This window comes from Crocodylus porosus, unplaced genomic scaffold, assembly GCF_001723895.1.
Source record: "Crocodylus porosus isolate Cpor-Errol unplaced genomic scaffold, CroPor_comp1, whole genome shotgun sequence".
Classification (NCBI taxonomy): domain Eukaryota; kingdom Metazoa; phylum Chordata; order Crocodylia; family Crocodylidae; genus Crocodylus; species Crocodylus porosus.
Window position 1 is genome coordinate 42,157,666 of NW_017728931.1, and position 13,670 is coordinate 42,171,335.

The window sequence follows — 13,670 nt, forward strand, 5'->3', positions numbered from 1 at the left end:
TTTTTTTTTTTTTTTTAATCTAGCTTTGGTGCATATTAACACATTCTTGTGTGTGTTGGGGGGTGGGGTGGGAATTAATCTTATAAAATACAGTGCATTGTGCAATCTTTCCTGTTCCTACTTGTTTTGAAAACTTTAATTTACGCTTTTTGTCATTTTCAAGAGCATCTGTAACCTTTAGAGGTAAAAATTTAATGTTGAAGCTTTTGACTCCAGGATCTGTAGCTTTTTTAAAAGAAAAAATATAATTAAATATGGCAACTGTTGGCAATACTACAGATGTCTTTCTTGCATCTTTTTTCCCCCATCTTATTTCAACTCCTAATCGGATCCCATGTTATATGACAGTAGAAAACAGCTGATTATACCACTGGAGATCTTATGCAGGGATTAGGGTCTCATAATACAATCAACATTTATGAACCCAGTGCTAAACACTGCACTTTGTGAGAGGCGAACAAAAAACATGAAGAGGAGGATATGCAAGAATAGGTATAGTTTGTCACAGCGGGGTCACTGTCCTGATGTGTTGAACATAAATGGAATTTACAAGCTAGCTCCCTACTTTACTGTGCATAGGTAAACTTCTGGTTGAATTCACCTAGCTTGTTTTCCTGTCCCACTTCTAACTCTGATTTTTTTTTTTTTAAATTTTTTTTTCAATATTTTAACCTTTTCAGTGTTTCATATAAAGGAATTTGTTCAGTGAAGTTACTTAGTTTCTCATCTGCTTGTATATCATTCGTTATATCCAAGCCATACTGGATTGTAACAACCATAGAAAATTATTTAACAGACTAGTAAACAAGAAACTTCTCTTCATACTGCCCTGTGTTCTCAAATATTCTTCTTGTGGCTATATAAAGCACCATTTCAGCTATCAAGTGGTATACTAAAGAATTAACTGAAAGAGAATTTTACTGGTAGCTGTCAAATATTTTAAAAGACCTATTTTTAAACATCAGTTCTGCATCGTAAAATTAAAAACCCTATGCAATTGCTACATTTTTTTCAGCTGTAGTAGATTATTGTATCACGCATTTGATGACTTTCTGTATGTTGTAAATCAGGATTAGCTACTAATTTGTTACATTATCACATATTATTTATGATTAAGGAAATGGCTTTAAAATGTACTTCATAAATAAACAGGTAAGTTCAATTATTACTAAAAATCATTTGAATAGCTTACCCCTGAAACTAGCTCTACAACCCCGATTTTTAGTAAGTTACTACAAACATTGTGTTTTAATTGAGCCAATTTATTTTCCTAAGCATCTTTTAGAAGGTACAGTTTATTAGCTCTGCAGAAAAGAAGATATAATTAGGAATAATTGCCTGTCATGTTTAATGGCTGGGAGATGTATATTAAAAAAAATAGTTGTCAATCATTGGTGGACAGTAGCTGGCATTGGCAATAGTAGAAAATTCTATAGTTAAAAAAATCCTATCTCTAATTGAAGCGCTAATTTTACAATTTTGCTAAAATTCATTGTAGTTTGGATGTAATGAAACTTCTTTGCATGTTTGAAGAGCCTATCTTAAATGTATCTCATGTTTTTAATGAATTTTGTTTTGCTTGGGATTGTAAATGTAAGAACCTGTAGTATTATTGTATTTCAATCAGGACTGTCCAACTTAGTGGCCAGAGGGCCTCGTGCATGGGTAGCACCAAGAAGGGCTGTGTGCTGCAGGAGCTGCACCAGCACAGGTCATGGCTCCCCTGGTCTCAGGTGTACTTTTTGCTGTACTGAGCATGTGGATACTCCTCCACATAGGCTCTGTGCACAGGTGCCGGTGACTCGGCCGCACCTTTGGCGCCCTAGGCATGAGCTTCTGTGCTGCACTGCACTCTTCTGGTATCCCATGCCGTGGGCTTCCCTGGCACTGCAGGCTGTGCTGGACTGGTCTGCTCCACACTGTGGCCACAGTGGGGTGGAAGCCAGAACCTGTGGTTGCTGCTGCAGCCAGAGCACTTTGTGGAATGGCAGCCAGGTGAGAGCTCAGGGACTGCAAACTGGCCCCTTGTGGGCTACCAGTTGGACAGCGGTGGCTTAGATTGATATCTGTTTTATCAGCCAGATAATTTTGTGTCTATTTTATGACCTATTCATTCATACACAAAAATAATACTAGCTCTTTCATTGCCGATATGCTAAGTTCCTGCTTTGCATTAATTGTTGTATTAGAGACGATCTCGGCATGTATCTTGGAACAGCTGCCTTTTAATAGCAGGTAACAAAATAGCTGAGCTTGGTTTGGTGTAGTTTTTCATTTTTAGAAGTAATCCAAAGATAAAACATGGATAAGCCTGAGGCTTTAAATTTTTTTTTTTTTTTCATTTTCCCTTAAGTGGTTAATGGTACATTGGAGGTACCATTAAAGGTGGCGATAACCTGGGGCTGAGTTCATCAGAAGTTCCTTCCAAGCTGATAGATTAATGATCCTTTTTACTGAAGCACGTGGCTGGAAATTTAATTATAGTTCTTAGCTTCATGAATAATAGGCGAGCGCAGGAAACTCGTATTCATCTTAAATGTTCTACATTGTCAAATTCACGGATGGGCAAACTTCCTTCTAAAGAAAACCACAACTTTATATATAGTCTCCCTCAATTACCATGTGAAGCAATTGATAGACATTAAGTATTATTCATAAAAGGATGAAATGAGGTAAGTGAGACAGGGTAAGAAATAATAGTTTGAATTAGTCGGACTGAATTTTCATGTTGCTCTAGTACCCAGCAGAATGTGATTATAGTGTATTGATGCTAAATGAATACTAATATTAAGTGGTATTTTCTTAAAACAGAGGACTGATGATGAGAACCTGAATTATATTCCTGGACCTATTATACATTTAGACATGGATTCTAATCTGCCTTTAAAATGTCTAAATTGCACTTTTAGATATCTACAAATATCCTTTCAGTGACCATAAAAGCACTAAAATGCATAGACTTATTACATGCCCATGTTTTGGACTGAAAAGGTTCCCAGCCACCTACGGTTCTATAGTAGTCTGTGCTCAGAAGCCATCAGGTTGCCCATCTTTGTGTCCGTGTCTAACTTGCATGTAATAATATTGGTTGCAGTCTAGTTCTGTCTAGATTTTTCTGTTGCAGTCTAATTCTGCATAAACTGATGACTAAATCCTTGGTTCCTTATGTGGAGGGAAAAACCACGCGAAGGGACTGTATGTGTGTACACATGTGGGCTTTAATGCGCAGTAGCCTATCTTACTGTGCCTTGGAATGTCACAACAAAAACTGCTTCCGTGCAGTAAAATTAGGCTACTGCGCATTAAGCATTGCTAAAAAAGCATGCGTTTTTGCTACTGCACATTAAGGCAGCCTAATGTGTATTTAGTTAGTACCTCATATTAGATGTACTAAATGTAATGTGTTTTCGCTACTGAGCATTAACGAATGTGTAGCTATACCCTGTTTGAAGCTGAGATTGTGCATGCAGCTTAGTGACAGGAGGAGGAGGACTTGCTTATCTTTTTGCCGTGGTAATCTAGTGCAGTGATTCCCAGTCAGGATGCCATATCACACAGGGGTGCTGTGAGATCATTTGAGGGGTGCTGCAAGATGTGTGAGGGGTAAACCAGATAAGGGCACCCTTGGGCTTTCCCTGCCTTGTCACTTCCCTGCTCCACTGCCTAGCCTCTTTGCGGGCTGGTAAGCACTATAATAAATTGGCTTTTGAAATGGTGTGTTCCTCAATTCACAAAAGTCACAGAGGAGTGTCTTAATTCTAAAAAGGTTGATGACCACTGGTCTAGTGGTTAAAACATTGTCCAGGAAGTGGGAGACCTGAATTCTAGCCCCTCCTCAGCCTGAGGACACCTGAGCCCATCTCTCTCGCTTTCTACGGATCTGCCTAGTCTGACCCTCTGTTGGAACAGTGAATTTGTCTTTGTGACATCAGCATTAACTAATTTTAAGTTTTTTAATCCTTTAGTGAAGAAGAGGAGGAACTGGCACAGACATGACTACACAGAATATGATGATGGTTCCAAACCAGTCCAAGCTGGAACAGGGACGTTTGTTAAACAACTACAAGCTCGTTCATTCCCAAGGTGTGGAAACTTACTTAGATGTCAGATTGAATGGGCCAAAGCCTTGGGTGTTGAATATGTCTGCAAGCCCCATCCCCTTATCAACACTCCAGCCTCATCTGCTTCCCCGTAACCCACCAGCTCCTTTCCTTCCTGAGAATTCAAGTTTTTCCATTTCTTCAGCATTTCAGGTCCATATAAGTGCCTCTTAGTCACTATGTTGTAACTCATTGTTTTGCCCATGGAGTTGCTACTTCCTACTTATTACTACAAAATTACTGATTTCCTAATGGAATCTATTGACATTGCCTCAAATCACTTAGAAGTCCCTAAATAATTAGCAGTGCAGTTCTTTCAGCATTCTCAGCCTTCCCAATTTTTTTTTTTGTGTTGGGGGGGGTGGGAAACGACACTTACATATTATTCCCCAGTTTCTGTCATGATAGTATTTCAGAGAATGATGAAGGAAGAAGGCCACAATGTGTTTTTTGTTGTTTTTTGTTTTTTTAATTATCCAGAAGATAATGGTTAGCTACTTCTTTAAAGCATATTTTTTTTCCTACTGTACTCTTGTGATCATTATCCATAAAACTGCCTTTCTCAAATTCTCTTAAAGTTGTGACTTTTTTAATTCTTCTTGTATATGAAAGTATTAGCTTTAAATGTGTTGTCTTTTTAAAGTTTTACTACATGTAATCAGTAGGCTTGTCATCCTGTTGAAAACTTAAATTCACAAAACTGGATCCATTTATTAGCCTTGTTTAGATTATGTCTGCAACTGAAATGTGAGGTTCTACTTAAGTGAATGTATCTTCTGCTAATTTCTTATTCAAAAAGATGTTGCATTTCAGTGCTAATGCCTTTATTTTCTACCCCCATCAGTGCTGATGAAATCATTTTGAAAATGCATGGCAGCCAGCTAACACACCGATACCTGGAGAAACATGGATTTGATGTTCCTATAATGGTTCCTAAACTAGATGGCCTAGGGCTTAGACTTCCTCCTCCTACTTTTTCTGTTTTGGATGTGGAACGCTATGTGGGTAAGGGTCTCCGCAATATGTATAAATGCTCTAAATATATGTTGATTTAAGTAAAGTGCAAATACTTGCACAGCTGTTAATAGCTTTAGGGATGTCAAATGTATGTGGTCTTAGCTGAACACTTCTTACCAGAAGACCAGCAAAGGATAATATTAAACCTCCAACTTGGATTTTGTTTGGTATAAATATGATAAAGATGCATTCAGCTCTCAATACTCAATTTTTCAGTGGATGATACCAAGTAAATGTGCAACATCTGTTCCTTCTACATCATGCCATAAACACTAGATTATGGGGTTTTTATCTGGATGGTTCTCTTGCTTGGTGAGCAAACAGACCAGTGTTTTTGTACTGGCAATACATTAATTCTTGAGGTGGGGCCAGTCTAAAATTTTAATAGCTTAGGTCCTGGGGCAGTTAGTGTGCAGCAAGCTATATAGTGTTGGCCTTTACAGTAAGGTGGCTGTTCCAAAACTGATTCCCTGTATGAACATTGCTAATACATACTAAATACGAGAGAGTACTTTACTTATAGGCATAGAGACCCAGTTCTATAACGGGGATCTCAGGACATCTGTACTCCCTGTTGCAGAACCAGGAGCAATGTCTCCCAGGCTCCTGATCAGCCCAGCAGGGGTCCTGGAAACTCTGATTTTGTTTTCTGCTTTTAGAGGAGTAGACTGTAGAACAGGGGTAGGCAACTATTTGGGCCCACAGGCCACTGGACCCAGCCTGTCTGCCCGTGACCTCACCTCTGCCACCGGGCTGAAGACCCAGCCCCCATGGGTCCCACCCACTTCGATAGATGTCCGGTGGAAAGGACAGGGTGCCCAGGCAGCAGGCCTGGGTTCAGTGGCAGCAGCAGCAGCTGGAAGGAGTTGGCGCCACTGAGGCTGCTGGGAAGTAGAGTCTAGCTGCCACATTGCTCCAGCCCCACTGCGCATCTGGGGGTGGCGAGATTGGAAGCATGTCCCGTGGCCCAGGCTGCGCACTGCCCCCCCCCCCCCCCAAGTGTCTTAGTGGGCCAGATTTGCCCCATGGGCCGTACTTTTTTTACACCCTTGCTCCAGCAGCACCTGATCTTTGCAGCCGAGTAATCCACCAGGAATGTAGTTAATGTTTCTTCAGTATTCTTTTTTGGATTTAGTAAAATTTGTTGAACTTGAGACTATATTTGGATGAAACATTTTGGGTTAAGTGAATTGACACTTTTCCAGTGAAACTTTTGTCAGAAATTTCAGTCTAGCTCTGTTCATAATTGTTATCCTGGACGGGTGGAGAAGGATGGGAGTCAGAAACCCAAAGGGCTACATCCAAGAGGATTTGCTACTCCATCAGGCCTGCTGGCAGTCCCTGACCTCCAAAATACCACATGAATAGATGGTGAAGGGGTACAATGAAACTGAGCCCCCTGCAATCTCGAGTTTACTGTATAATGCGATACTTTTGAGAGCTCTGTGCATGCACTTTTTCTTTGCTGATGTGAGGGAGGTAGCATACTGAAGTGAACTAAAAACTAGGACTTTTGCCTCTGTCAGCATTTTATAATGGCTCTTGAATGTAGGAAATACGTAGTGTTGGATGTTGTAACCATACTATAGATTACAAACGAGCTGTTTGCCTTGATTGACTGCTCAGTAGAATGGTTAGCACGTCAACTATTTTGTCATTTGAATTTGGTTGTTAGGTGCCAGAACAACCAAATTTTGGCCTGGCCCGGTTTCAGGTTCAGGTGTGACATTCTAATGCCCCATATGGTATGTTCCTATTACTGCAGCTGTGAAATAGGAAAGCTGTCTAGATATCAAATACTAGAAATGAATTTCAGTGTTTAATTGTTTGTGTGTATGTTTCAAGATTTGTAAGTTACTTGCATTTGGTGCTCTTAATAGTGTTAGTGAATACTTTGCATGTGCAACTGACTTGGTTGTATCTGTCTTTGGGTAGTGTAACTTATCTTTTTATACCGCTTTCTTGTTAACCCCCTTCACAAGGCTGACTTTATATGCTAGCAGTGACTTTTGCTGAGGATAACGATATAGGAATCCCTTTAGAGTTTACTGTTCCACAACCTGCCACAGGGATTGTTATTGGGATACATTATATTAATGTTGTTAATATTAATTTAATGTATCTTAATGTCTTTTATCTCGACTGAAACTTGATAGTTCCTGACTCTGTCAGTTCCGCAGGTTTGTCATTAAAACTACTTAAACGTGGGCCACAAACCTAAGGAAACTTAAATATATGTGTAACTTTATACATGTGAGTAATTTAATTCAGTGGTGTTGCTCAAGTGCTTAAAGTTTCATGTATGTGCTTAAGCATATATAGGACAGGGGCCACAAGCTGTATTACTTTTTTAAAGAGATGCATGTTTTGAGTTCAAGAACTTGGGTTCTATGCTGATGACCAATAGAGCAATAAATCTGTCTTCGATAACTTCCTCTACACTTTTTTTTTTCTTTGAGTGACAGAAGCCACAAAATGATATATAAACTAGCCACAGTCATATTAGGCTCTTCCTTTTCCCTTTGGTTTACTGCCAGTGACTTGTTTTAAAAACATCTAGCTTCAGTTATATCCTTGAGCCAACAGTAACCATTTAAGCTGGAACTAGATAAGATATGGGGTTTATTCTTATCCGTTTCTAATCTGAATAGATGAGAGTAGTAGAAATTGATTATCGTATCTTGCAAAAAAGTTTAAACATCTATCTTTTAAAATGCTAAATGGATACTTGTCTACAATGAGATTTAAGAGTATTATTTTTACAGGTGGTGACAAAGTGATAGACGTGATTGATGTGGCAAGGCAGGCAGACAGTAAAATGAAGCTTCATAATTATGTTAAGTATTTCATGAACCCTGATCGACCAAAAGTATTAAATGTGATCAGTCTGGAGTTCTCAGACACAAAGTGAGTAAACTATTTTGAAGTCGCTTGACTTGGATTCCTGTGAAGTAAAAAGTGGTTTTTCACTAAAGTAAAGTTACATGTAAAAACATAATGCAATGGTTGGAAAATGGGTAACAAATGTTGGAAGTTATAAGTGAGTTTGATTTTGGAGACAGTGTGACACCAGGATACAAATAAACATTTTTACAACTTGAAGTTAGTAACCTTGGTTTCAGGAAAGTTTAACATTTTAAAAGTGTCAGTTTTTAGTAGTATGTGATTGTTTTGGATTTTACTTCCCTTTTCCTTTTTTTTTAGGATGTCTGAATTGGTGGAAGTCCCTGCCATTGCCAGAAAGCTTTCCTGGGTAGAAAACTACTGGCCAGATGATTCTGTCTTTCCTAAGCCTTTTGTTCAAAAATATTGCTTGATGGGAGTCCAGGACAGCTACACTGATTTTCATATAGATTTTGGGGGCACATCAGTTTGGTACCATGTTCTCTGGGTAAGAAGGCTCTTCATTTCTGAGCATTTGGGGAAAAAAGTGCAGCCCAGCATGTAGCTTTCTGCCATGAAAGAAACCTGTGTTTGGGAATTTCTTTGCATACTTGAGTGAAATTGTTTGCTTGGGAGGCTGGGGGGGCGAAGAAGAATTACTGATGATGCCACTATTTTTAAGCATTCTATCTTAGCTGACCTCTAGACCGAAACTAACAGTCTTGGATCGTGTTACTAGGCTAATGGGCACTGTACTGATGATCGTTTGGCAGAAAAAGATGTTCCATGATCTGTTCTACCCCCACTTCTTCCCTGTTTCTTCCTCCTCTCTTTTCTGTGGTTATGTGCCTTTTAACATTTTTCATAGAACTAAGGATTTTTCACACTCTGCTAGAACTTCTCTTAACGTCATTTTGCAAAACTCTCTGAATTGCAGCACCTATCTAGCAGAGGATGATTGGACACTAATTTCATCCTGAACTATTAAACAGTTCTGTAATGTGGCATTGTTTGTTCTGCAAAACCAACAGAGTGGAATATACTACACTCAGATTTTGGTGGATTGAGGAGTGAGATATTAGTGTTGAAAAAACATGCGTGATACTGCAGTGTGTAAAGCTTGTGTCAAAGTGGATAATATTATTATAAGGCCACAAGTCCAGCCTAACATTAACGCAACTTATATAAAGGTATCAGAAGTTATATGCTATACCTCATATTGAACTATTTTGTCAATAGGGTGAAAAGATCTTTTACTTGATCAAACCTACAGATGAAAATCTGGCTATTTATGAATCTTGGAGTTCATCAGTCACTCAGAGTGAAGTATATTTTGGGAACAAGGTGGACAAATGTTACAAATGTGTGGTAAAGCAAGGACACACTTTATTTGTTCCAACAGGTAAGATTTTTATTGCTTCATTTCAGAACTTGGTATCCTTCTATATTTCCTTTTATATTTTTATCTGCAGTGAATTCATGATATCATAAGAGATGCATTATACGTTCAGTATTTAGATGTTATCCTAAAATGTTAAGGAATCAATTATCATATTTATTCAAATCCAAGATGTGGCTTTTTTCCCCCATTTAATGCTGAGGGGTTGGAGGTGGAACCCTTTGGTCTTGGATTAGAGTATGAGGTGGGGAGTGGCAGGTAGATGCTCCACAGCCCCATTGCTTCTGCCTCCAAGTCCTACTCCCCCACCATCTACAACTTGCCTGTTTCCCCTACTACCTTCCCCCTGCCACTGCTTTCCCTGCTGTAACAGTGGTGGGTGGGGGATGAATTTTAAGATGGCTGTCCACTACTTAGATTCTGTACATCAGTGGTCACCAACCAGTGGATCTCAATCTACTGGTAGATCTCAGAGCCTCTTGTAGTAGATCTGAGGCTGGGGTGGGGTCTGAGTGCCCACATGCATGCACATGCTCCAGCCCAGCAGGTCAGCCCATGGGGGAGGGAAGGGGCGGGGGCTAGATCAAGGCCCCCATGGTCAGGGCAGGAGCAGGGGCAAATTGAGTGGGGCCCCGCTGAGTACGACTGACCTGCTGGGGAGGTGTGCCCCCAAATTAATTTTTTCTCTCTCTGCCTTGATCTGCTCCCCCAATCCCTTTTCTTCCCCACAGACTTACCTGCTGGGCAGGGGGTGGTGGCAGTGCACAGTAGATCTTGGGTTGCTTTTAAATGCCAAAGGTGATCTCCTCCTGTTTAAAAAGGTTGGAGTTCACTGCTCTACATGGAAAATTATAACACAGTTTTATATATTTTCTCTGTCTGCAATCTGATTACTGAGGGGTTGTCTTAAATTCAAGCTTGTCATTGATTCGGGTAAATATGGTAAATTTTAAAAAATGTGTTTGAAATACCTAGTCTGAAAAGGCAGAATATTAGCTCTTAATCTTAAAGAATATGTAGTCTCTTAAGAAAATGTAGATAATTTGCTTTATGCTTTTGTTGCTTGGTTAATTGTGATGGTGGCAGGAGACCTGACAATAGCAAGTTTAATTTGAGAGTGGGGGAAATGAGTAACATTTTCCACTCCATACAGAGTACATCATCCAACATGTATGCATTTGGAAAGTTCCCAAAATTGTATTCTTATGTTGTAAGAGATCATTGCTGTATTCTCAAATTTAACTTATTGTTTAAGCAGATTGTGAGACCTTATGTACCCAGCTTCTGTTCCATAACCAAAATAACACTGTATAAGTAGTGCTGTCGGTATTGTATAGCATAGAGGTCATTCGGAATATTTTTAGGGTTGCTAGTGTTCTTCTGCATTAGTTGTCCATGCACATACATGTTCAGCATCATTGAAGTTCTCCCAAAAAATAATGAAAAGATGGCTAAACTGGGTTTGAATTTACTTTTCTGTTTGTAGCAGGAGGATGCCTATAGAAATAGGCCAGGGGTTGGCAACCTGTGGCACATGTGCGTGGTACACGAGGCCCTTTTGCTCGGCACATCACAGCCCGCCCAGGCTCTGGGCAGCTGCTGCTAGCCTTGGAGTCTGGACTGCTTGCAGTCTTCTGGTCACCTGCTGTGAGCAGCCCAGGCACGCAACCCTGGCCCTGCTGCCACCTCCTCGGCAGGTGCGTGCGCACGTCCATCACCATAGAGCCCCACCAAGGCTCTGAAGCCTGATGCAGCTGTTTGCAGCCTCCCAGCTGCCTGCCACAGCTGGCCTAGGCTTTGGGCAGCTGCAGCAGGTGGTGGGTGGGCTGCCAGTAGCTGTATTGAGCTCCAGAGCCCTGGCACCAGCTTCATGTTTGCAAGAGCAGCACAATTATTTCAGGGCAAAAGGCAGGGAAGGGGCTGGGGCAGCATTGCCCAGGCCTCTCCTCTGCCATCTGCCCAGAGGTGTGTGCAGCTGCCGCCAACAACAAGGATGGGCCCCTTGCTGCTTTGCTGTGGTCTGCCCCTGGCATGCCAAGTTGAGGCATGGGTTGAGGTTGGGGTGTTTTTGGCACTGGCCAAAAACATTGCTGATCCCTGAAATTGGCTTTAGCTAGCTTAAATGTTCATAGCCTGTGTACTTTTTTTTCTCCTGCCTGAAATACTGTAGCTTCCTCTTATTCCCTTCTCTTGTGCCCTTTTTGTCAAAGTATAAGATCAGCAAATGGCTGGAGGTTAGAGTTAGGAAAGTTTGGATTAGAAACGAGCACAGTTCTAACAGTAAGTCTTTGAAAATGCATATCCAGGATTTTTTGGATAATCTGTCACTAGAAATATCTGTGTTAGGATTTGGATTTTTTTCTAGAAGTTTTTTAAGCTCTGATTTCAAGTATGGCTGTTGAACTTGAAACGGGAACTAATAGATGGAAGTTGAACTACCTGTGTTCTATTGGAGGCCAGGGTAGAATATTGCAATGGTCTCCCTTGGTCTTCAAGTGAATTAATTTGGCATCTAGCACAGGGTTTGTCAACCCTTATTAGCTAACTGCTGGCAGGACCTGCCATATACTTATTTACTTCAAGTTATTCCTCAGAACCTCAAGTTTGTATAACTTTCGCATGATAATTCTAAGTGCATCTAAACATTTTTTTCAGTGTTTTGTTAACGACCTAATCTTTTTCATGTGAAATCTAGATTTTTAATTCACAGAATTGTAGAAAGGTAGGGCTGGAAGGACCTCAGGGGGTCTAGTCCAACTGCTTGAGGCAGGATCCCTGATTTTAATAATCTCAAACAAGTGTTTGCCTAATGTGCTCTTAAACTTAACAAGATTTGGAGATTCCTCTACCTCGAGGAAGCCTGTTTTTTAAATGTTTAACCACTCACATAGTTAGAAAGTTCTTCCTGATATACAACCTAAATTTCCCTTGCTGCAATTTTAAGACCATTGTTCCTTGTTCTGTCCCATTCCTTTCGGCCACATGGTTTATCTTCGCTACTTTTTTTAGAGCTATCCTTCAGGTGTTTTGAAGACTTATCAAATTCCCCCTCAGTCTTTCTCTAACTAAATAATCCTAGATATTTTAGCCTTTTATCATAAGTCAAGATCCAGACCTGAGGAAGAACACACTGTTGCAGAGCTTGTTTAATATCTTTCACAAGTATACAGTTGGTCCATTAAGTGAGATCCAAAAAAAATCACAATACTCCCAAAGTACTCATAAACATGGATCTAAGTTTTCCATTTGCCATGGAAAACCAGCATATCAGGGCCACAAAGTTGTGGGAGGGACAGCCACAGCTGCACCCGAGTTCTGCTGAGGTGAAGGGAGCAAGGGGAGCCCTGATTTTTCGATGATAAAAACAAAAACCCAAAACAAAATGAAATGCCAGATTTTACAGGCATTAGAATTTTTTTATTACAATTATTGAGACACTGATAGGCATCCAAACTGTAAATATGTCAATAAAATGTTATATTCAACTGATACCTATATATAGTTGCATTTCATTTTAGTTGCAGAAACATGTGGATTTTTGGGGGTTTTATTGGAGGATTTTGGATTTTTAAGCAGAAAACCGGGATCCCCGCTCATAGGTAATAGGTCTGTTTCCCAGACCTTGAATCATTTTTGTGCTCTCCACTGGACTCTTCAAGAAATATATGGACAAGTTAGAAAGTGTGGGGTCCAAAGCTGCCCATATTACTCCAGGCAAAGCCTCACTGGTGCAGCAGAATCCCTTCTCTTGACTTGCACCCAGTGATCATTAATACAGCTCAGTGTGCTATTGGCTTTCTGCAACAAGAAGTCTTATGATGGTTCATATTCAACTTACCATCCATTGTAACCCCCAAGTCCATTTTTTTTTTTCAGTAATGTAACCTAGCCAGTCATTCATTCAATTTCAGACTACTCGTCAACTTGGTCAAAGTCTTTTGGCACCCTGATCCCTACCCTCTAGTGTGTTTGCAAGTCCACTCAACTTGGTGTTGTCTGCAGACTTGCTAAGTGTGTACTCAATCCCATCCTCCAAACTGTTAAACACATTAAACAATACTGGGCCCAGAGCAAGTCCCTGGGGAACCCTATTTGATAACCCCTCCCAGCTAGAAATTGAGCCACTGGCTATTTTTTTGGGCATGATGATCCAACTAGTTACAGTACTTTCTCAATAGCAAGCTAAGGATGTACAACCTAAAGTAGGGGTGGGCAATTATTTTGGGTGGAGGGCCACTTAAGTTCTGGTGAGCTATTGAGAGCTGCATGGT

The 13,670-nt window shown here is 40.3% G+C and overlaps 1 protein-coding gene across 1 annotated transcript in view; it reads left to right on the forward strand.

Annotated features, from left to right (window-relative positions):
• The window catches only part of KDM7A (lysine demethylase 7A), a 62,348-nt gene that overhangs the window by 10,824 nt on the left and 37,854 nt on the right, over positions 1–13,670 (forward strand). The window contains exons 3-7 of the mRNA XM_019543890.1: positions 3,966–4,083; positions 4,945–5,105; positions 7,883–8,024; positions 8,322–8,508; positions 9,240–9,402. Of these exons, the coding sequence (XP_019399435.1) occupies positions 3,966–4,083; positions 4,945–5,105; positions 7,883–8,024; positions 8,322–8,508; positions 9,240–9,402 (771 nt within the window). The remainder of the gene's footprint in view (positions 1–3,965; positions 4,084–4,944; positions 5,106–7,882; positions 8,025–8,321; positions 8,509–9,239; positions 9,403–13,670) is intronic.